We start from the raw sequence: 23,415 nt of genomic DNA on the forward strand, positions 1-23,415 counted from the left end.
TCCTAGGAGCTTTTTGTGGGTGCTTTGGGGTGTGCTGGTCTTGGCAGAGGAACCAACACACTCTACTCACTCCAAAACTGGGAAACAGTGGTGGGAGCTGCTGTTTTGGGCTGGAGCAGGGCAGGTGATTCTTCCCCCTGACACAAAGGTTTGGATCTGCTCTGAGCAGATCTGCCTTGCCTCTGGCCTCTCTGCTTGGCTTAACCTGCAGATTTTCAAGGATTATTTATTTTTTAGAGCTTTCAGAGTGTTTGGTTTCTTTTACAAAAGTTCTTTCTGAATGTACAGCACTGCAGAAAACTGTGATGTCCTTTTGTGAAGGAAGGCAACTTTAAGCTCACACAGTGCAGATTAACTCTTGTTGCTGTTCATTTGGGCTTTCTGAGTCATTTTCTGGCTTCTGCTGACATTTTAAGAATCCTCAATTCTACATTTGAGGTGTTAAACTGACCTGGTAAAGAGATTGTGTTTGAGAGGAGCAAACATCTCCTTTCCAGTCAGTAGGAGTATGTTGCTGATATTTGCTTTTTCCAGCTCTAGTTACAAAGCATTTTTAAAATCTGCCAGATTTCTGTAACTCACAGGTGTAAGCAGAATTGTACAGTTAATTGTAATAAACACTAGGAACATTTATTTAAACTTCTGCATTAGAACATAATTCAAATTATGTTAGAATCCAGCAGATCACCATCCACCAAGAATTCCCTGTTTTTATGCTTTTAGGGCAGTCCATAAAATGAGAGACATTTCTTTGGGTCACTTCAGCTGGGTGAGAGCTCTTGACATGGTAGATGGGAATTCAGAGATGCAGCAAGGTGAATTTAAGAGTCTGTTTGGTGATGCTGTGAGACATGAACAGAAAAACAGAACATAATGGGAATTTCCAAACCACACAGGGCAGGTTAGGAATTGGAAAGTGTCAGAGGTCAGAAACTGGAAAGCAGAGGAGCTTGTGTTTCACCCCCAGGGCACGAGGTCGGGCACCTTCTGAGGGGATATTCAGTGCTGGGGACAAGCAGGCAGCACTTGAGGCAGCAGAACCTCGTGGTCAGGGGTGAGTGAAGCTTGGCAAGGGGTGAATAAGCTGGGGAGGGAGGGAGGGAGGGAGGGAGGGGGAGCTGCCACAGGAGCTGCAATCAGGATTCAGTTAATGAAGACACGCTCCAGCAAACAGCTCCTCTCTGAATGGGGCTGTTGATCCAAGGCTGGAGATGAGACAGTGACCATGGGGAGAGGAGAGGATTTCACCGTGGAAATTGAAAATACTAATTTGGAGCCTGACAGAGGGATGATGCTGCATGAATCTTTCCTTTCTCTTCCTCTGTGGTTAGGAAAAGGACACTGAGCACAGATTCCAATGTCCAAGATTCCCCCATTTTTGACCATCTCACGTGGCTCAGCACTGTGGACCCCCTGGGCTGGAACTGTTTGGCTTGCACTCTTGAAAACAAACAAAACACAAGTGCAGAGTGCATAACTGGTTCTGAAACCAGTTCTCTGTGTGTTATTTCTGGTCACTGGCTGCAGAAATGCCCTCCCCAGGTTGTGTTTTCTCAGGTGTGGTGGTTGGGTGTGCGGTGGGAAGCGTCACACACAGCGATTGCCACGGGCCTCACCTGGGCTTCCACTGTCCCACAGCAGCTGTAGGGAAAGCCAGTCAAGTCTCAGTGGGAAAACCCAATGATTTTTTTTTGTGTGTAATCCTACAAAACTCTCCCAGCTCCCCAAAATACTCCTACTGGCAGTGCTGTCACCTTAGTGGGGTGGGACGTGCTCGATCACTACAGCAATGCAATGGGGTATCCAAAAAAAAAAAGTACTTGTGTCTGTGCTTTGTGTTTTGTTTTGCTTTATTTTTATTTTGAACACAGATTCCATGTGATGCTCTGCAGTGTTAGCATTCAGCTGCTAAAATATTCTGGAAGAGCTGTGCTCAGTGGGATGCTGTCACTCATCCTCTGTCAGGATGTGGGACAGCTGAAGAGGTGACCAAAAGGCTGCTGCCAAACTCTTCTTTCTCAGTAAATAAACTCTGTAAATGACATTGAGCAAATTAAAATTTGGCTGTGGTTCACCTCATTCAAATACATTCTTGTTCTGATCCCATTCTTGTGTGGCTCATGTTGGAGCTTCGCAATCCTTCTGCAAAAATCCTGTAGTTTTAATTTTCATTCTATAGGGAACATGAGCTTCAGCTTTGGGTCTCATGGAATAAAATTAGGATCAGTACTAAGAAGGGTCAGAAGCTCTGTCTTCTTCTTGGAGAAAGTCTTATAGCAAATATCTTGGGAAATTGGGACCTGCTTCTGTCCTGTGGAACTGGACCACGTTGCTGATGGAGATGTGGACACCAGCCCTGAGTCTTTCAGCCTTTAGAGTCAAATAAATTCTTAGGAGATTTTCTTATGTATTGAAGGGATCAAGGCCAGAAGAATTAAAGACAATAAGACATCTAACAAATCTTGTCTTCCTTAAAAGTGAAATATATCCTCAAGGTTCATTATATATATGTCATCTTTATGGGATAAATGCATGTAAATGATTATTTCCTTTGTCAGTAATAGCTCATGAGACACTGAACAGGTCTGGATCACTTGGCACGAAGGAATAGCTTCCCTGGCCTCTGGCTAATTTCAAAAATTTCAGCTGATTTTAAATTGGGAGTTGAAATACAGAGGAAATTTCAAGGGATGAGGAGGAGGCAGATATTTTGCTGTTGGGCTCAGGAAATGTAAATAACATGAGTTGAAGAACTGTAATTTCTTAGTCTGTAGTTCTCCCTCTGGAGTGCAGAATTATATCAATAAGACAGACTGATAGATCATTAATTAATTTTTCCCATTAGGGACTTATATTTTTGTCAAATGTCATTTCTAGTCAAATTTCAGGTTTGATTCACAAAGCCAATGACATTGGCTTTGGTGCCTTCCTGTCTGTGACTTCCTTGGTAACTGCAGAGTTCTTTAAAAAAAAAAAAAACAATTTAGAATGATGCAAACTGCAGTGACTCGTGGGAAATGAGGATTTCTTTGACTAACACATCCCAGAGTGATCTGAGGAATCCTGATCTGACACTTCTCACATCTAGGTGTGTACGTGGAGAACCAGTTTTTAGCCCTGGCCTTGTTGCATTTTTAATGAGAGCAGTAATTCATTATTGATGGAGTGTTCATTCAGCTGCCAGGTGGCCGAGGGAAGGTGGAGCTCTGTGTCCCTGGGCAAAGCTGCTGCAAGCCAAGAGCAGGGAACAAAAGCCTCTGGTGACATTTGGGTGACGTCCCTTGGGAAGCATTTTGGGTGATTTGCTGTGTGCTCACAGTGCCAGTGTCTAGACTGGAGATCTAAAGCCATTCCTTGTCTGGGAGCATCCACACAGGGATTTTGAGGGTCAGGGAATACTTGGGATTTTGCCTTTGGTTCTGGCACGACAGGAGTTAATGATCACGTGTGGTCTTGGTGTCATCAGCTCAAGAATGTGTCTGCTGGAAGAGCAAAGCTGTGGGACCAGAAAACAGACAACTGACAGGTTTAGGTCATAAATATCAACCCAGTGGGACTTCAGTGTTCCAGCAGGCAGAGTCTGATGGTTGAAACCCAGAGCAGTCCAAGCTATAGATTATATATGAGCTTAGTGGTGATGTTGGAAAGCAGCAGGACAGGATTTAGTGGAGCTGTGTCGTGGGTGAGAGCTGGGAGCCAGGAACTGCAGCATTCCCCAGCCTGAACCTTCAGATCCCAGCCAAGCAGACCTTTGGCAGACTCCATCCATTCCTTCAGGCTTCAGCATGACAGTGGCAGTTACTGCTGGTGTGGAAAAGGAATATTTGTGAGGAATAGGATCCTTTTGGTGCTCCAGGAGGGAATGGGGCAGGCTGCTTCACCTGAACAGCTGAGCTGCTCCTGGACAGAAGTGTGGGGAGTGGAGCACCCCGGCTCCAGTGAGGCAGAGTGTGTGTCCCTGCTGGGAACATCCCTGCTTCACGTTGGTCTAACAGGACCAGAGCACTCCTAATCCTTTATCCTAATCCTTTATCCCGCTGGGATCCACCTGCTCCTTCTGGATTTTGAAGGACACCAAAGATTTTGCTCTGGTCTAAAAAAACACCTCGGTGGGAAGGTGCTTTCAGAAGTGGTGAATGTTTCCTTTGTGGTTTGCAGATGAATTTGAGTGATTTGGTCTGCAGATGTTTGGGTCCTTTGTAGAGTTGTTGAAATTCTCTTTGAGATCACCTTGAGTCATATTTGTGTCCTTGGCCTGCACTTTGAAACCCATCTCATGTCTTAGCACTGCAGGACTTTGAACGGCCAATCATTGGGTTGGGTTTGGGTTTGGTTTGGTTTGGTTGGGTTGGGTTTGGTTTGGTTGGGTTTGGTTTGGTTTGGTTTGGTTTGGTTTGGTTTGGTTTGGTTTGGTTTGGTTTGGTTTGGTTTGGTTTGGTTTGGTTTTTTCCTGGCTGGAAAGCCTTTCCCTATTTTGAAGGGGAAAGTATTGATGAAACTGAGGGGTTAATCCTTCAGGCTCTTGATCTTCCTTTTTTAAGGACAAGTTTTTAAGACATCTTGTCCACGCACAGGAGAAGAATGTTTTGTAGTTACTCCCTTCACAGGGTCAAATTTCCTTTACATCTCATTTTAAGTCCAAATTAATTTCATTTGAAGCCAGTTTTCCCTCCATTTTCTGTAATCCACCTCTTCACCAGATTTAAGCTGTTCAGAAGACTGCATATTTGTTAGGATAAGAATAAAACAATGGGGATTAAACTCCTGTAACTCTTGGATGCTCAGCCTAATTAAATCAGGTTGTGTGTCCTGATTTATAGTTTAGCCTGAGAGATTTAGTTACTAGAAAGTGTTCACAAAATCCCCTCTTAAAACTTTCTGTATCTGAGGTTCCTGTGGCATCTTCTTCCAGCACTGAATTCTCAGTTGAAATTTGGAGCATATCCAGAGAGGAAGGTTCTGTAAAGGCTTAATTGGAGCTGCTCCTGCTGCTTCTTCTTCTGAGGAGGAGGAGGAGGATTGTGGGACCGAGGAGGTCTGAGTGAAGTTGTTGCAGGGAGCTGTGACTCATCCCTGGTGCCTCTGCAGGGCCTCTCCTGCCCCTCTCAGTTCCACTTTTGGGGCGCACCATGAGATGGGTGAGCCTCTGGTGCATCCTTGAGTGCCAGAAACTTCCCTTAAAAATGGTGTTTGAGAAGGGTGAGCTCTCATTTCCAGGCTCAGGTTGGACCTGGTGAGGAATTTCTTCCTCTAAAGGGTGGTCAGGGGTTGGAAGGGGCTGCCCAGAGAGGTTTGGAGTCCCCATCCCTGGAGGTGTCCAGGGAATGACTGGATGTGGCTCTCAGTGCTCTGGGCTGGGTGACAGCGTGGTGACAGTCACAGATGGGATGACCTTGGAGGGCTTTTCCAGCCTCAGTGATTCTGTGATTTGCTGGTTGATGTAAAATCTGCAAAAGAACTGTCAGGAACACTTCACAATTCCAACCAGGCTGGAGCTGTGCTAATTCCAAACCCAAATTATCCTCACCCACGTTGGTCTCAGCTTTGCATTGTATTTGTATCAGACAACATCTTGTTTTTGCACAGTCTGTAGGACTGGGAGGTGCCTTGATTTATGATTAAATATATCTTAACTATAGCTAAATATCTAAGTATCTGTCTTAACTATATCTAAATCTATCTTAACTCTCTTGTTTCAGGCTAGAAATCTTCACACAGGGGAACTGGCTGCTGTAAAAATAATCAAGTTAGAGCCTGGTAAGTTTGACATTCTTTCCTGTATTTTTGAATCACATTTTCATTTTTTCCATGTGTTTATTTTCACCCACTGTGAATTTCTAGACAAAAGAAGTGTTTGGGGTTGGTTTTTGTTTTTTTGTAGTTTCAGTGGTTAGATGACAGGAAGCCCTGCAGGATGTACCACTGCTCTTGGCTGTGTCATGCTCACTATTTCCTTGTTTGTTCTTATCTGCCTGATCAATTGCTGCACGAAGAGATGTTGCAATCACAGTTTGTTATTGGTACAAAGAGGAGATTAGGGACAGATGGTAAATTGTGAGCTCTGAGCCAGTGAGGAGCTGGGGGCTGTGGGAGTTGAAAGGGGGAAGGGATCAGGCAGTGATCCCAACTCCCACCAAAGGTGCACTGGGAAAACCAGAGCCCTGGGTTTGGATGTGTCATCTTTTCTTTTTGTGCTCAGGGAGGAGGATGGCTCCTACTAACCATGGAGTTTCTGCCACTCCTCCTAAAAGCAGGAGACCCAGGGGATCTCCCCTGCTGCCCAGGAGATTTCCTGAGCTGAAGTTTAACCTGAGTCCTGCACAGAGAATTGAAATCTGAAATTGTGTCCTGAGTGGAAATCACAGGTCACAAAATCCCAGAATGATTTGAGTTGGAAGAGAACCTAAAGACCATCCAGGGCTGAAGGGCTGAGGGGAGGGTTAATTTTTATTTCTGGTTGGTTCTGTGCAGAAGAAGAAATGGGTTTGAAGGCTGAAGGTAGAAAAAGCAGGGGGTACTCAGGGGAGAAGTGGAAACCACTGCCTTGGGGTGCCTGTGACTGCTCAGCCCCCTTGGCAGAGCAGGCTGGGCTAATTAACTCTGCAGTGCTAGGGTTAATTAGGCAGTGGGGACCCAGGGGGAATCCCTCACCCCCTGTGTGAGCTGCTGTGCCAGAGTTTGGGGCTGTGGGGCTGTGGGGAGCAAACCACCCTGCACAGCAGGGCTGTGGCGGGGCAGAGCAGGGACAGTAAAAGGACAGTAAGAACCCACTGCTACCTCGGTGAGGAGCTGCCTCCAGCACTGTGGCACTGCAGCTAATCCAAATGATGTGCATCTGGTTTTATTGTGGATTTGAGGAACTGTTTTGGAAGCTGAAGTGAAGCAGGGGCTGAATCCTCTGCTGATAGAACCGAGGGAGGAGCAGAGTTCTGCCTTTCCTTGGTGCTGCTGAAGCACTACAGTGATAAATGCAAGACTCTGGCCCCAGTTTTAATTAGCACTGATGACCATTTCTTGTGTTTAATTGTATTGGTCTGATCACCACAGGGAAGCCATTTTTTTCTGGTTTGTTTTGGTTTGGTTTTTTAATCCATCATCTTTTAAACATTGCCAACCTGATCTCCATCCATCTCATGTACACCCACAGCCTCCTGGCAGGGGTCTTCTTGGGTGTTTGGATTTTAAGGAGGATTCACAGCATTTATTTACTTACTCACTCCTTTTTCAGTTCTCATGTTTGAAACACTCAGATTTTAAAAGAAATTATTAATTGGCTGCTACACACTTCAATTTTCTGACTTATTTTAAGAGTTTTGAGTGGTTTTTGAAGACTGTAGATTGCAGGGCACTATCAATTCCTGGAGCAGGTCAGGAACTGTTGGAAATCCTGGTGGTTTCCTGGGAAGAGCAGCCCCTCCAAACACCAGCACAAGTTCCTTTCACACAGTAGGGCACAGCTGGAATAAAATTAATAATAAATTTCCTAAATTAGAGAGTGGAGAAATAGGCTTGGGAGTTCCATACAGCATTTCTGGAGAGGAGGAGAAGGAGACTCATCGATGGCAATTCATTAGCTGATGGAAAAAGAAGAGCTCCAAACTCAACACTTGATTAATCCATAGACAGGGGAATTGGGAGCAAAAGACAAAAGGTTCTGAAGCAGAGAGTGCTCCAGAGGAGGTGAGGAATGTGTTGAATGAAAGCTGAAGGAACTGCACTCAGTCAAGTGGCAGGATTTGAGGAGATTCAGGATGCTGCTGGCATGGCAGGGGTGAGTCCTGCTTTGTTCCTGTTCCCCCTCATCTCCTGCAGGTAGTGAGTGAGTGCCCAAAGAGAGCTGGAAACAGATCCCAGCTTGGATCTGTATTTTATTTCATCAGCTCTTACCTTTGTCTCTTCTCCAGACAAAGAAAACAAGCTCGGCTTGGAAGGTTGCTGTCACTAATTTATTTAAATTTGGGGCAGTTCTCTAGGTCTGCTCCCACAGTCACTTGGAGTCAAAATAGTGTTTTTCCCTTTTTTTAATTTTTTTTTTGGCATAGACTTTGGAGAGCATTAGGCAAAAGTATTATGGCACACTGATGACATTTCCCAGCATTCCCTGAGTGCAAATGCTTCAAATAATTTGGGAGCCAATTCTATTTCAGAGACGAATCCAACTGTACTCAGCAGCATAGCAGCCAAAACTGTCTGAAACACTAAAGCCTCTTCCTTCTATGGGTTTAGCAGATGAATCTAGAGGGGACTCAATACAAAGAGGGAACTATTTCCAGTGGAGTTTTCAGCCACAGAACTTTCTCCCTGGGAGAATATCATAAAAAGTATTTTTAAATATGCTAATGTCTGTTTTAAGTGCTGCTGTCATGATAACTAATGGCCTCTGTCGTGTTCAGAACCTTCTGCAAGGTTACAGGAGAATCTCACTGCTGGGTTTTTTGGGGTTTTTTTGGTCCAATGATTGCATTTTCCATTTGAGATCCCAGAAATGGCAGTTCTCAATTTCAGGTTGGATCCTAAACTGGCCAGGGAGCTGCAGGAGGCAGAGCCATGCAGAGGTGTGGGGTGTGCTCAGTGCCTTCCAAGCCAGCTCTGTGTGTGCTGAGTCCTGTGCTTCAGCCAGCTCAGGAGGGGGATTTTCCACCCAGGAGCAGGGTCAGGGTCACAAGGGGGTCTGGCCCCTCTGCAGCACGAGAGCAGCACAGCAGAGCTGCCCTGTCAGCCTTTGGGCACTGAGGCAAGGCAGCCTCATTTCCCATACAATGAATTCCCCAAAGGTGAGCTGTGGAGAAGAACCAGCCTGAGGCTGATTTAAACTGAGCCTGATTTAAACTGAGCCTCAGGCTGATTTAAACTGAGCCTGAGGCTGATTTAAACTAACCCTGCTCAGCTTGAGCTGTTGTTGGCAGCACCTGGGGTTGAAGAAATATGAAAATAACTTCTCATTAGCACCCACACCTTTCCATGCCTCGTGCTGTGCAGCCTGGTTGGGTTTGGGATCGTATCTGGGGCCAAATTCCTGAGGTTCCAGGAGTTCCAGAGCCATTAAAGGCTGGACATGGCCTGTGTGTGCCATCCCATGTCCCACATGGTGCTGCCACAGCCTCAAAGCTGCTCAACCCCCCACAGCAAAGCAGAGGCAGCGTGGACTTGGAATCCACAGTGCCCAGAATTTTAATTACATCCAACTGATGTTGGGGTCAGATTTTACTTTGCATCCTTATAATGAATTTATAATCCTCTATTCTTCTTAAGAAATGTGTGGATCCAGAGCAGGAGCCAGGTAGTGCAAGTTTTCACTTAAAACAGAGTTTTTGGGATGGGGAAAGTGGACAGAGGGGGTTGTGGTGGGGGAGGGAAGTGCTACAAGTAGGGAAGAAGCTGCAAAGTCCCACATTTGAGTTGGAAAGTAGTGCAGAGGGTGACACTTGGTGAATTAGAACACATCATTTGGCAAAATACATCAAGAAGAACAGCAACAGACAAGAGGGAGGGTGAAGATCAAAGACTGAGCTGTACAGCAGTGGGTAGGTGAGGCAAGGAGAGAGGAAAAGAAACTGCTGAGAGAGGAATCTCAGAATCCCTGAATGGTTGGGTTGGAAGGCACCTTAAGGATCATCCCAATCCACCCCTGCCGTGGCAGGGACACCTTCCACCATCCCAGGCTGCTCCAAGCCCTGTCCAACCTGGCCTTGGGCACTCCAGGGTTGGGACAGCCACAGCTGCTCTGGGCAGTACCAATTATAGACTTTTAATTACCAATTATGTGTTGAGAGGCTGCTCATAAACAGGACCCAGGCAGGGCAGAAGAGAAAATCCACAGGGAAATTGTTCTGGTCTTGGACTACTCACTCCAAACTCTGGTGTGCTCCTTGCTGTGGAGCTGGTGGCAGCACATCACCATCAGAAATACTTAGTGTCAGCAGAGAATAATGAGGACCATCAGTGGTTAGCAGTTGGCAGCTCCGTGCCCAGCAGGAAAAGCTGCTGCTGGAAACATCACTGTTTCCAAATAGCTGCTCCTGCTTGGAATCAAGTTTCTTGAGTTTCAAGTTTGGGGAATTGAAATTCTTTCTGTCAGACTGCAGGTTTCCATGAGTCCTGTGAAAAGCAGTCTGGATAAAACAGCATATAAAAAATTTCTATAGAAGATGTGGATAAAACAGGGTGAAAGATTCTGCATTTTGGGAAAGCCATCCCTTTGATCAGCACAGCCTGAACCTTCCTGAGCTTCAGGAGAGGGGTTTGGAGTGAGTGACTGGGATCTGTTAGAGCACAGGGATGTTGGGGACCTCACCTGTGTGAGAGGCTGGGGGTGCTCACCTGGAGAGGAGAGGGTCTGGGGAGAGCTCAGAGCCCCTTGAAGAGCCTAAAGGGGCTCCAGGAGAGCTGGAGAGGAGCTGTGGATGTTGCTTGGCTGTGGAATGAGGCAGATAGTTGTCAGTCCCACAGGGATTCCTCTCCTTGTTTGGGAACTCAGGTAGTTGAAATAAGAATTGTTTGAGGAGTGGTCCCAGCAGAGGCTGCAGTGGTGTGACCCTGCTCTTCATCCTTCAGTATCCCTTACAAGCATTCCTCCAATCCTGTTGTTAAATATAATCTAATTTTTTAATTACTAATGTTAATTATAGTGTTAAAAATCCCAGGTCAAGCTGCCTGGAGAGGTTTGGGAGTCACATCTCCATGTCCATCAGGAGATGTCCATCATGTCCATGTCCATGGTGGGACTGTGAGGGATTGGACAGGAGTGCTGCACCTGGAAGGTCTGGTCTCTTCAAGTGTCCCTCTGGTGACACTGGGGTATCTCTGAGTGCCATCACTTCTCCCTCTGCTCCCACACAGCACCAGCCCCGTGGTGCAGCTCTGAAGTGATGCAGAATAAACCAATTTAAAACAAAACCCAGGAGTTTCTCCCCCATGAAGTCACCTTTTGGACAGCAAAAGGATTCACAGCTCTTCCCAGGGGTTGTTGTGAAAAGTGACCTGGGGTCTTCTTGCAGGATGGAGCCACTCAGAGCAGTGGAGCAGGTGAAAATAAGTGCAGGAATAAACTTGACTAAAAGCCACGAGGATCAGGAATGGCCAGAGAGCCAGCAGGGCTGTGTGATGGGCCCTGGGGCCAGCAGAGCCTTCCTGGGCTGCAGGACCCAGGGTACAGCTGCTCTCCATCCAGGAACACTTGGCAGCATCTCTCTACATTCCAGCTGTGCACAGAGTCATGGAATTATGGATTGGGTTGGATTGGAAGGGACCTCAGGCTCATCCCATCCCAGCCCTGCCATGGCAGGGACACCTCCCACTGTCCCAGGCTGCTCCAAGCCCCAATGTCCAGCCTGGCCTTGGGCACTACCAGGGGCAGCCACAGCTGCTCTGGCAATTCCAGCCCAGCCAGGAATTCCCAGTTCCCAACCTCCCATCCATCCCTGCCCTCTGGCAGTGAGAGCCATTCCCTGGCTCCTGTCCCTCCATCCCTGTCCCCAGTCCCTCTCCAGCTCTCCTGGAGCCCCTTCAGGCCCTGCCAGGGGCTCTGAGCTCTCCCTGGAGCCTTCTCCTCTCCAGGTGAGCACCCCCAGCTCGCCCAGCCTCTCACACAGGTGAGCTCTGCAAGTAGAATAATTCACAGGTGTTGTGAATGTGCCACCAGTTCCCTCCATGATCTCCCATTTAAATTCAGATTTATCATGAATTTACCAGCCCTTACCTTGCTCAGCTTCTGGGATGGGCTCAGATCCCACCCCACGACAGGGGCCTGGTTCCTGCAGTCCCCTCCTCTTGTGCTGTCCAGGGAGAATATTCCCCTGTGGGGCCGTGTCCCTCTGCAGAGCTAAAACCCCACAGCAGAGGAGCTGCAGTGCCTCAGGCCCTGCTCACTCTGACTTGGAGCATTCCCCTGGTGGATGTTCCCACCCAGCATGCCACACATCCCAAAGGGCCACACATCCCAAAGGGCCACACATCCCAAAGTGCCACACATCCCAAACTGCCACACATCCCAAAGGGCCACACATCCCAAAGGGCCACACATCCCAAAGGGCCACACATCCCAAAGTGCCACACATCCCAAAGGGCCACACATCCCAAAGTGCCACACATCCCAAACTGCCACACATCCCAAACTGCCACACATCCCAAAGGGCCACACATCCCAAAGGGCCACACATCCCAAAGGGCCACACATCCCAAAGTGCCACACATCCCCAAAGGGCCACACATCCCCAAAGGGCCACACATCCCCAAAGTGCCACACATCCCCAAGTGCCACACATCCCCAAAGGGCCACATATCCCAAAGGGCCACACATCCCCAAAGGGCCACACATCCCCAAAGGGCCACATCCCCAAAGGGTCACACATCCCAAAGGGCCACACATCCCCAAAGGGCCACACATCCCAAAGGGCCACACATCCCAAAGTGCCACACATCCCAAAGGGCCACACATCCCAAACTGCCACACATCCCAAAGTGCCACACATCCCAAAGGGCCACACATCCCAAAGTGCCACACATCCCAAAGGGCCACACATCCCAAAGTGCCACACATCCCAAAGGGCCACACATCCCCAAAGGGCCACACATCCCAAAGTGCCACACATCCCAAAGGGCCACACATCCCAGAGTGCCACACATCCCAAAGTGCCACACATCCCAAAGGGCCACACATCTCAAAGTGACACACATCCCAAAGGGCCACACATCCCTGACTGCCACACATCCCAAAGTGCCACACATCCCAAAGGGCCACACATCCCAAAGTGCCACACATCCCAAAGTGCCACACATCCCAAAGGGCCACACATCCCAAAGGGCCACACATCCCCAAAGGGCCACACATCCCAAAGTGCCACACATCCCAAAGTGCCACACATCCCAAAGGGCCACACATCCCAAACTGCCACACATCCCAAAGGGCCACACATCCCAAAGGGCCACACATCCCAAAGGGCCACATCCCCAACTCCCACACATCCCCAAGGGCCACACATCCCAAAGGGCCACACATCCCCAAAGTGCCACACATCCCAAACTGCCACACATCCCAAAGGGCCACACATCCCCAAAGGGCCACACATCCCAAAGTGCCACACATCCCAAAGTGCCACACATCCCAAAGGGCCACACATCCCAAAGTGCCACACATCCCAAACTGCCACACATCCCCAAAGGGCCACACATCCCAAAGTGCCACACATCCCAAAGTGCCACACATCCCCAAAGGGCCACACATCCCAAAGTGCCACACATCCCCAAAGTGCCACACATCCCAAACTGCCACACATCCCAAAGTGCCACACATCCCCAAAGGGCCACACATCCCAAAGTGCCACACATCCCAAAGTGCCACACATCCCAAAGTGCCACACATCCCCAACTGCCACACATCCTCAAAGGGCCACACATCCCCAAAGTGCCACACATCCCAAAGGGCCACACATCCCAGAGTGCCACACATCCCAGAGTGCCACACATCCCAAACTGCCACATATCCCAAAGGGCCACACATCCCAAAGTGCCACACATCCCAAACTGCCACACATCCCAAAGTGCCACACATCCCAAAGTGCCACACATCCCCAAAGGGCCACACATCCCAAAGGGCCACACATCTCAAAGTGCCACACATCCCCAAAGGGCCACACATCCCAGAGTGCCACACATCCCAAAGTGCCACTCATCCCAAACTGCCACACATCCCAAAGTGCCACACATCCCAAAGTGCCACACATCTCCAAACTGCCACACATCCCAAAGTGCCAGCATGTGAGCAGGCAAACCCCAATCTTCCCAGTTCTCTGTTGTTCTCCATCAAATCCCTGACTGCTAAACCAGATTTTTTTGTATGGATGTTTTGTCACCTTTGGTCTAATTCTTTTTATCTTGCTGTCTCCCTCTCAGTGAAGTATTTTCTACAAATTGTGTCTGGTTTTTTTTTCCTGCTATCCAAGGATATTCAATTTTTGCCCTATTCCAGTGTGTCTTGCCAAGATTAATACTGCAGCTGCCTGGAAACTCTGAATTCGTTTGTTTTGTATTCATTCTTGTCATCTTTGAGCAGCTATACATCTTCTCTCCTATCTCTGTGTCTCATCTTTCAGAATAATTTCCTCCATATTTTAGCCAAACTTTTCTCATGGATAACTTCTCTTCTTTCCATCTGTTTGCTACTTCTCTATCAGCTCCCTTTCTTCTTTCTCTTCCAAATCCTTTTCTCCCTCCTTTCTCTATAAGTAACCCTCATTTCTTGCATGAATTCTTCATTTATAAATAGCAAATCACAAGATCATCTTTGCTGTCTCCCTCTACTACAGGCAGCATCGTTCCAAGTCATTCCTGGTGGGTTTTGTTGAGTGTTTTCTTCTTTTTTTTTTTTTTTTTTTTTTCATTTGTTGGAAATTTTACACAAAAAATTGTTGGAAATTTTACACAAAAGTAAACATCCCAGATTCCCATCCCTGGTATTTCTCCAGTTAGGAAAACCTTTTCATCTGCCCAGGCAATGCAGGTAAAGGCAATTTAAGCCCATTGCAAATTATCCTATTATAAATCTGGAAAGAGATTATCCCTTCTCCTCATTTCCCTGCCATCTTTTGTGTGCATGAAGGTTGTTATCTTCTCCCTGTCAGTCCTCTTCTAGCCCAAAAATCTGCATTCCCTTCAGTTTTCCCCCATTAGTCACAGTTCCTAGAACTGCCCTGGCTCTCAGCAGTGTGACCCACACACAGCTCCAGCTGCTGCCTGCAGGGCTCTGCTGTGCTGGGGATGTTCTCAACCAGCATTTGCACATGGGGCACTGTGCAGTCCTTAATGCACAAGACAAGTATTTCTTGTTAGATTCAGATGTTTATTAGTTCTTATTTATGATTGGCTTGGTTTGAAAAGCCAGGTATGAAAACCAGGAGTCTTGCTTGAAATGGAAAATGTAAACCTCCTCCATCTGAATTATTATAATTTTAAATTAAGGGGCTCTCAGGCAAAGATATGGGAATAGGCATAACAGTTCTTTATTGGGAAAATTAAAAATACAAATGCAATAGTACAAAAAAGAAAACAAACCCTTGCCAGAGTCAGAGCCTGCCCTGTCCCCCTGTGTGTCAGGGTGGTGGCACAGTCCCATCCCAGGGGGGCTCAGGCTGGTGGCACAGTCCCATCCCAGGGGGCTCAGGGTGGTGGCACAGTCCCATCCCAGGGGGGCTCAGGCTGGTGGCACAGTCCCATCCCAGGGGGGCTCAGGCTGGTGGCACAGTCCCATCCCAGGGGGGCTCAGGCTGGTGGCACAGTCCCATCCCAGGGGGCTCAGCCCTCCTGCAGTGCCAGCTGTGGTTCTGCTGGAGCAGGGATCCTGCACAAGGGGGGAGTTTTCCTCTGCAGCTCCAGGGCTGCTGGAGATGGGCCTGCTCTCCTCTGGGAATGCAGGGCAGCAGAAAGCTGCTCCTCTGGGAATGCAGTGGGCAAAGGCTGCTGGGCTGTTCCCAGGGCAGATTGGATCCAGGTAGGAATGCTTGGCTCCTCCCCTGGGCGGAGCATCTCCCCATGGGATGGTGGAATTTGATCAGCCCTGCAGGGACACTCAGTGGCCATGGACAGCAGAGATCTCCTGGAGGGAGGGTTGGCTGTGGGAGGGATAAAGAAACCTGCCCCAGGAACAGCAGAGAACTGCCCAGCTCTGACAGATGGACATGGAACACACACCTATCTTGCAAACCAGGACAATGTCACAGTCTCACAAACCCTGAGTTCTGTAGCACTCCACTCTAACAAACTAAAAATGGAGCCCCATCTCTCTCTCCAAGGCTTTTTAAGGATGAACTGGCCAATTAAGAAATGACACCTCAATTATTTTCACTTTTAACCCAATAACCAACAACCATGGCTGCCATGGGGACTTGTTTAATCCAATTACACAAAACCACCCAAACCCATGCAGAAGAAGGTGAAGAAGAAGGATCAGCCTTTCTAAAACCTCCATCCTGTTTTATACCTATTACTGTATTCTAAAACCTTAAACTCTGAGTTTCCTCCCTGTGGTATCACACACTTCTATTCAAACCCCACACCCACAATCCCAGTTCTGTCATTCCATTCTGGAAGCTTCTCCAGGGCCTCAGGTCAGTGCAGTGTTCTCTTGGTCAGAGCCTGGCAGCACAGAAAGTCTGGAATTCTCAGCACCCAGGGCTCCAGTGGGTCAGGATTCAGCTGTGCTGAAAGGCTGCAGCTGACATTTCCAGGATTCTTTGGTTTGAAGAGGCCACTGGCATTTGGCATTGGATCCTCTGAGCTCATGGACGAGGGGCTGTGGAGAAAGATGGAATTTTTTCAGTGTGGAGTGGGAGGATTTTGCTTTCAATCTTGTTCAGATTTGACTTTCTTGAAAACACTTGAGTAGTTTGAAAATTCTTTAGTTGTTGTCTAAGAGAATTCAGTGATTTCCTTTAGGAAGTTTTTTGGAGAAATGGGAGGAATGCCTCCATGAGATTTAAGTTTGAATTAAAGAACTTTATAAAAATGAATGAGAGGGACTTTGAAAAGGGATGGAGGGTCAGGACAAGGGGAGATGGCTTTAAACTGGGAGAGAGTAGATTTAAGTTGGATATTGGGAAGGAATTCCTGGCTGGGAGGGTGGGGAGGCCCTGGAATGGAATTCCCAGAGCAGCTGGGGCTGCCCCTGGATCCCTGGCAGTGCCCAAGGCCAGGCTGGACACTGAGGTTTGGGGCAGCCTGGGACAGGGGAGGTGTCCCTGCCATGGCAGGGCTGGAATGGGATGGGATTTAAGCTCCTTCCCAGTCCATGATTCTCTAAACTCAGGAATCCTTCACTCCCAGTGATCATTTCTAAGCAGGATGTGTGAATCCAAGCAAAGCTGTAGCTGCAAGGAATCCCTAAACCAAGCCCAGTGTGAAATCTGTGCTGATTTTATGGAAATTGTTTTGGCTTTTCTCTTTTTCATTGGTTAAAAAAATACTTCTGATGTTTATAGAAAGCCTCTTGACATTTGAAACTTCTCTACTACTGTTTTCCTGCCCCAGTGAAGTGTTCCTTCATATAATTCAACATCAAGAAGCCCTTGAGGATTTACTTAAATCAGGGGTGGATTCCTGTGAGTTGGTTCCCTTTTACCTTTGTATTTTGTAGTTATTTTCTGAAATGAAGGCCTGGCAGTCAGTGAGACATAAAGGTTGTGATCATTTCTTTAAAACCCACTGTCACTTCTTTTGCCAGTGACATTGTTCTCAGGGAAGCTGCCTCACAGCTCAGCAAATGTAAACATCTGTTTTAAAAGAGGTCATTACAAAATATCAGCTGTGCTGCTACTTGAATAAACAGATGAAGAATTCAATTTACACCAGTGCTTGAGTCCTCTTGGACTTGTCAAAATCATCTAAATTAAAGGGAGCAGGATAAAGCTCTTCATGTTTTCTGCCTTGGACATCCCTGACTTTAATATAGGAGGGAATTTTACTGGGGAAACTTGAAACAAAAGTAAACATCCCAGAATAATTTGGGTTGCAAGGACATTAAAGCTCATCCCATTCCACCCCCTGCCATGGCAGGGACACCTTCTATCATTCCAGGCTGCTCCAAGCTCATCCAGCCTGGCCTTGGGCACTGCCAGGGATCCAGGGGCAGCCCCAGCTGCTCTGGGCACCCTGTGCCAGGGCCTCACTGCCCTCTCTGCTGGGAATTTCTTCCTCCTATCCCATCTAAATGTCCCTTTCTTCAGCTTAAAGCCATTCCCCTTGTCCTTCCATGCCACAGGATGAAAAAAGTTAATAATATATAAAATAATGAAAGCAGAGGGTTTGAGTTCAGGATTCTGGGGAGAGCATCCTCTGCTTGGAAGTTCTCTCAAGGGAATTTATTATCTGTGTAAATACAAACAAATTGCATCTCTGTAATTATTGCTTTTTAAATTTATGTTGAAGTGGCAGAAACGTGCCCTGCTCATAATGGGATTTTTTAGTAGACCCTTTTCTTTTTCACTAAAAAAAATATTTTTAGGATCTATGTGCCAATGTGCACAACCACCCAACCCCCCCTGCTGAGCTCTGAGTCAGCTGAGTGGGCGTGCAGGCTCATATGCTCCATCCAGGTCCCTTGGGAATGAAATATTCCTCACAACCAGCCTGGGGAACGTGGGCTCCACTCTTTCCAGGCTCTGGAATTCAGGAATCCTCTCTGTTGGGAGCCTTGTGCTGGGAGCAGCTGGATGGAAACAAAGCTTGAAAAGTAAATTTTGAATTTACTCCCATCCCTCCCTGGATCCCTGGGCTGCTTTCCTGGAGCCCTCTGAACTCATGGATCACTCTCAGGCCCCCAGCTCTGGGGATCTTCAGGAAATATTTGTACAAGCCCTGCTCTCTCTGAAAATATTTGTGCCTCACTGCTGGAGCTCTGGATGCTGAGAATTTCAGACTTTCTGTGCTGAAGCTCTGACCCCCAGGAGAACTCTTCACTGACCTGAGGCCCTGGAGAAGCTTCCAGAATGGAATGACAGAGCTGGGATTGTGGGTGTGGGGTTTGAATAGAAGTGTGTGACATCACTGGGTGTTAAAATTAGAGTTTGGGGTTTTAGAATATAGCAATAGATATAAAACAAGATGGAGGTTTCAGGGTGGAGGCTGCTCCTCCTTCTCCACCTCCTTCCCCATGGGTTTGGGTGGTTTTGTGTAATTGGATAAAAAAGTCCCCATGGCAGCCATGGTTGTTGGTTATTGGGTTAAAAGTGAAAATAATTGAGGTGTCATTTCTTAATTGGACAGTTTATCCCTACAAGGCCTTGGAGAGAGAGAGAGATGGGGCTCCATTTTCAGTTTGTTGGAGTGAAGTGCTGCAGAGCTCAGGGTTGGTGAGACTGTGACAGAGATAAGAACTGATAAACACCTGAACCTGAAGCATCATCTCGAGTGCCTTCAGTCCCACCTTGACAGAGGTAGCAGAAGGAGTCCAAGCCCAGCAGCTGAGCAGAGCTCAGCCCAGGGAATGCAGCTGGGGGGATGGGCTGGAGTGCTCGAGGGCTGGGCTGGCATCCCGAGCCTTGGAATGTTTTCCCAAATTCTGTGCATCCCTCCAGAGCTCTCTGAAGGTTCATCATGTAACCCTGGCTGCTTCCTGTTTTTCAGGAGATGACTTCTCCCTGATCCAGCAGGAGATATATATGGTTAAAGAGTGCAAACATTGCAACATAGTCGCCTATTTTGGGAGTTATCTCAGGTAAATCCCAATTTTTATATCAATATTCCTGCTGATTCTCTCCTAAAACAATCCCTTTAGTCCTGTATCCTCATTAAATCTTCCTCCAGAGGTTGAATTGCCCTTGGTTTTTGTTTTTTTTTAAAGCCAACCCAATTGGCTTTAAAAACCAAAAGTGACTAATATTTTATTTTCTCTGCTGGTCAAAAGTTTGGAATATTTTTATCACTAGGAACAGAAAGAAACATTTCCCTTGGAGACTCTTGCAACATCTCCAGTCCCACTCACACATTTATCAGTTCTAATAGAAAAGCAGCTCATTATTTCTCTAGAGCAGAATTGCCTTTGGATATTTTATTTCATTATAGTTGTCTGGGTTATGAAAGTATGGCTGGGGAGTTACAAATCTGAGCTGCTGGAAATAACATTTCTCACACTTCTGGTGTAACAGAGGCAGAACCAAGGTGGTGTCAGCTCCCTGCACCTTCCATTAAATATTAGACAGCAAAATATTAAATATTAAAGTTTATACATTAAATATTGTACAGGAAAATATTAAATATTAAATGTTATACATTAAATATTATACAGGAAAATATTAAATATTATACCTTAAATATTATACAGGGTAATATTAAATATTAAAGGTTATACATTAAATATTGTACAGGGTAATATTAAATATTAAAGGTTATACATTAAATATTGTACAGGAAAATATTAAATATTATACAGGAAAATATTAAAGTTTAAATGTTATACATTAAATGTTATACAGGGAAATATTAAATATTATACCTTAAATATTATACAGGGTAATATTAAATATTAAAGGTTATACATTAAATATTGTACAGGAAAATATTAAATATTAAATGTTATACATTAAATATTATACAGGAAATATTAACTATTAAATGTTATACATTAAATATTGTACATGAAAATATTAAATATTATACATTAAATAGTATACAGGAAAATATTAAATATTAAATTTTATACATTAAATACTATACAGGGAAATATTAAATATTATACCTTAAATATTATACAGGGTAATATTAAATATTAAATGTTATACATTAAATATTGTACAGGAAAATATTAAATGTTATACATTAAATATTGTACAGGAAATCAGGGAATATTCTCAATTTTTTTGCAATTTATCAATTGGCTCTGTGGGAGTGTAAATCTGCACTTTGCCTGCTTGGTCTTTTTTCTATGACATTTCATCTTTTTCTTGCAGGGCTGCATTTAAATAATCCCTGCAGCCCAAATGGACTCAGTTTGAACTAAATTTCTCATTTCTAATTCTGAATTTCTAATTCTGCAGTTTGGAGGGCATGAAGAGTTTTTTAGATGCAATGAGGTAATTTCAATTTAAGATTGAAACCCTGAGTTTAGTGTGATATTTAATGTAATTTTGCTGCTAGCAGATAAACCTCAAGTGTTTTATTGCAGAGTTAAAGCACCACCTTTTATGTTGAATGATGTTTAAATATTTCTCAGGGACTTGGGCATAAAACTTTTGTTTTGATTGCTGAACATTACATTTTTATATTTTTACATCAATATTTTTATATTGATACCGTGAGAATTTATATGAACAACACAAGAATTTGGATTAATAACAGTGTGACTGCTGGTCATGTGTATTTTTAACAGAGAAGGATCAAGACTAATAGAAAATAATTCAAATGATGAAGTTCTGCATCCAGATCAGTGAGGTTCTGATGGCTGTGTCTGAATTTTGTTTTGGCAGCCGTGAGAAGCTGTGGATATGCATGGAATACTGTGGAGGGGGATCCCTCCAGGACATCTACCACGGTACTTGGCCAAGTCTTTTCACTTTTTTTACTTGGGGAAGCTTTCTGCAAAAAGAAAAATAAATAACAACCCTACAGGCAGCAGCAGGCACTGGTTGGGAGGGGTTTTGGGGGGCATAAAGAGTTTTTTGGCTACAGTCAATAGATTTTGAGAGCACTTTCTAGATATGGTGAGCAGCATTTTTATTATTTTTAATGTTGACATTTTAATATTTGACATTTAATATTTGACATTTTGTGGCAGAACAGTTGGATATGGACACTGTGCATGGGGGAGGAAGGAGTTTTCATTGGGAAATCTCAAAATTTGATCTTTAAAGGGGAAAAAATGACTTTTATTCCTCCCCCTGGGAAATACCATCTCACTCTTGTATTATTTTCCTTTCCTGAAGTTTCATCTGGAGTTGTTGATGCTGGAGAATAATTTATTGGAGTTGTTGGAAAAACAGTTGGGGACTTGTGTGCCTTTAAATGATAACACTGAGGTTTTGGATGCCTGAGCTCTTTCTGCTTTATTTTTCAACTATTTACTACAAACCCTTTAAAACAATTCCAAGCCCCTGACATGAAACATTCCCATTTCTAATATTAAAATATTAGCAGATGTCACTTTTAGTTTCCTGACAATAGCAGAATACTACAAAATCACTCATAAAATAATAATTAGATGCTGTGAAAGCAGGTTTTCTTCTCACTGTGGGTATTGTTTTCTGTGGTGATGCTGTTTGGGGTGTTTTTTACAGAAAGCCTTTCTGTAAAACAAACAAACCCCTCTTTTCAGCTCAGTGCACAATGCAGATCATGTCAAACCAGCCTTTAACTTTGGCTGGATAAATCACTTTTTGGCTGCCTCACGGTGTTATTTATGTGCTCTGTGCTGTAAAGTTAATTTTTGTATCTTTATTTCCAGTAACAGGACCTCTGTCAGAGTTGCAGATTGCTTATGTGTGCAGAGAAACTCTCCAGGTACTGTACAGGTGCACAGTCAGGTGTTTATTCCATGCAAATGAAGCAGATACAGAAAATTGGTTCAATTCCAGCATTTCTGCTGGCAATCAAGCAGACACCAGTTAACCAGGGGAACCTCTTATTTTCCTTTCTGTACATAAAAATCACAAAGAAATTCTGGTGGGATACAATGCAAATATTTGCTTAAATTTTGAACTGCCTGCCTGCCCTGTGGTGCTGAATTTAATGATGTGTGAGGGTAAAATACTACAACCAGATAAATAAAATTCATTTTGTGACTGGTGATAGCAGAGAAATACAAGATGAAGCTTCCCTTATCTGCAAATCTCCAATGTCTCTATTTCCAAATCAAATCTATTGAGAAAATTAAATTTATTAAATAGAATTGGCTTGGTAGGATGTTAACAAATGGCAGAAACATTCATTGTGTCTTTTATTTCCAGGGTCTTGCTTATTTACACATGAAGGGCAAAATGCACAGAGATATAAAGGTAACTTGGAACCTTGAGAAATTCATCTTGCACTTCCAAGTGCAGGAAAAACATTTCTGATAAAGATTCTGAATTCCTTTTATTTTAGGGTGCAAACATTCTCCTAACAGACCATGGAGATGTTAAATTGGGTGAGTTGCCTGAGTTCTGAAATGTGGATTTTATTTCATTTATGGAGCCATGTGGATGTGGCACCTGGGGACGTGGGGAAGGGCTGGGCTCCATCATTTCAAGGCTTTTTCCATCCTCAATGATTCCATGATTATTTGGGGCCCCAGATGATGCTGGAAGGTGATGGCAAAATGTGTATCCATGGCTAGGCTGTGGAGGAGATGAGAAATTTTGTATTTTATTAAAAAATTATAGATAATTTCATTATTCAACCACTGAGCCTTTAAGCCTCCCAGATTTTTTTTGGAATTTGCCAGGCTGCCATTACCTGGATGTCACTTTTTATCCATCAGAGAGCCTTTCAGAATCCCCTGTTTGGGGCAGCCTGTGGAAAAGTGGGATCTGATCCTGGCTCTGGGTGTGGTGCTGGGCAATTCCACAAAGGTGGGGGAGAGGAAAACTCCCAGGTCTGCAGGGAGGAGCTGCCATGGGATGTCACCATCCCATGGATGTCACCATCCCATGGATGCCACCATCCCATGGATGTCACCATCCCATGGATGCCACCATCCCATGGATGTCACCATCCCTGCAGTCAGGGCAGCTGTGCCTTGGTTCAGCCTCCAGCCCCCTGTGGGGAAGCAGGAATGCTGTGTTGGGAAAGGAGAGCTTTTTAAAAAGGAAAAAATGGAGTGAAACCTCAGCACTGAGAGGAGATGGCACTCCCTGCTTCAGACTTGGCACACACAGGGCTGCCTCCTTTTCCCAAATATCCTCCAGCTTTCAGGCCACCAATCACTCAAAATAAAGTGGATTTAAATGATTTTTG

The 23,415-nt window shown here is 45.4% G+C and overlaps 1 protein-coding gene across 1 annotated transcript in view; it reads left to right on the top strand.

The window, feature by feature from the left end:
• MAP4K5 (mitogen-activated protein kinase kinase kinase kinase 5) overlaps window positions 1-23,415 on the top strand; it is a 64,681-nt gene that overhangs the window by 14,749 nt on the left and 26,517 nt on the right. Inside the window, exons 2-7 of the mRNA XM_059850692.1 lie at window positions 5,700-5,757; window positions 19,114-19,204; window positions 20,952-21,016; window positions 21,926-21,981; window positions 22,428-22,475; window positions 22,564-22,606. Of these exons, the coding sequence (XP_059706675.1) occupies window positions 5,700-5,757; window positions 19,114-19,204; window positions 20,952-21,016; window positions 21,926-21,981; window positions 22,428-22,475; window positions 22,564-22,606 (361 nt within the window). The remainder of the gene's footprint in view (window positions 1-5,699; window positions 5,758-19,113; window positions 19,205-20,951; window positions 21,017-21,925; window positions 21,982-22,427; window positions 22,476-22,563; window positions 22,607-23,415) is intronic.

Source organism: Haemorhous mexicanus, chromosome 6 (genome assembly GCF_027477595.1).
Source record: "Haemorhous mexicanus isolate bHaeMex1 chromosome 6, bHaeMex1.pri, whole genome shotgun sequence".
In the NCBI taxonomy this organism is placed as follows: domain Eukaryota; kingdom Metazoa; phylum Chordata; class Aves; order Passeriformes; family Fringillidae; genus Haemorhous; species Haemorhous mexicanus.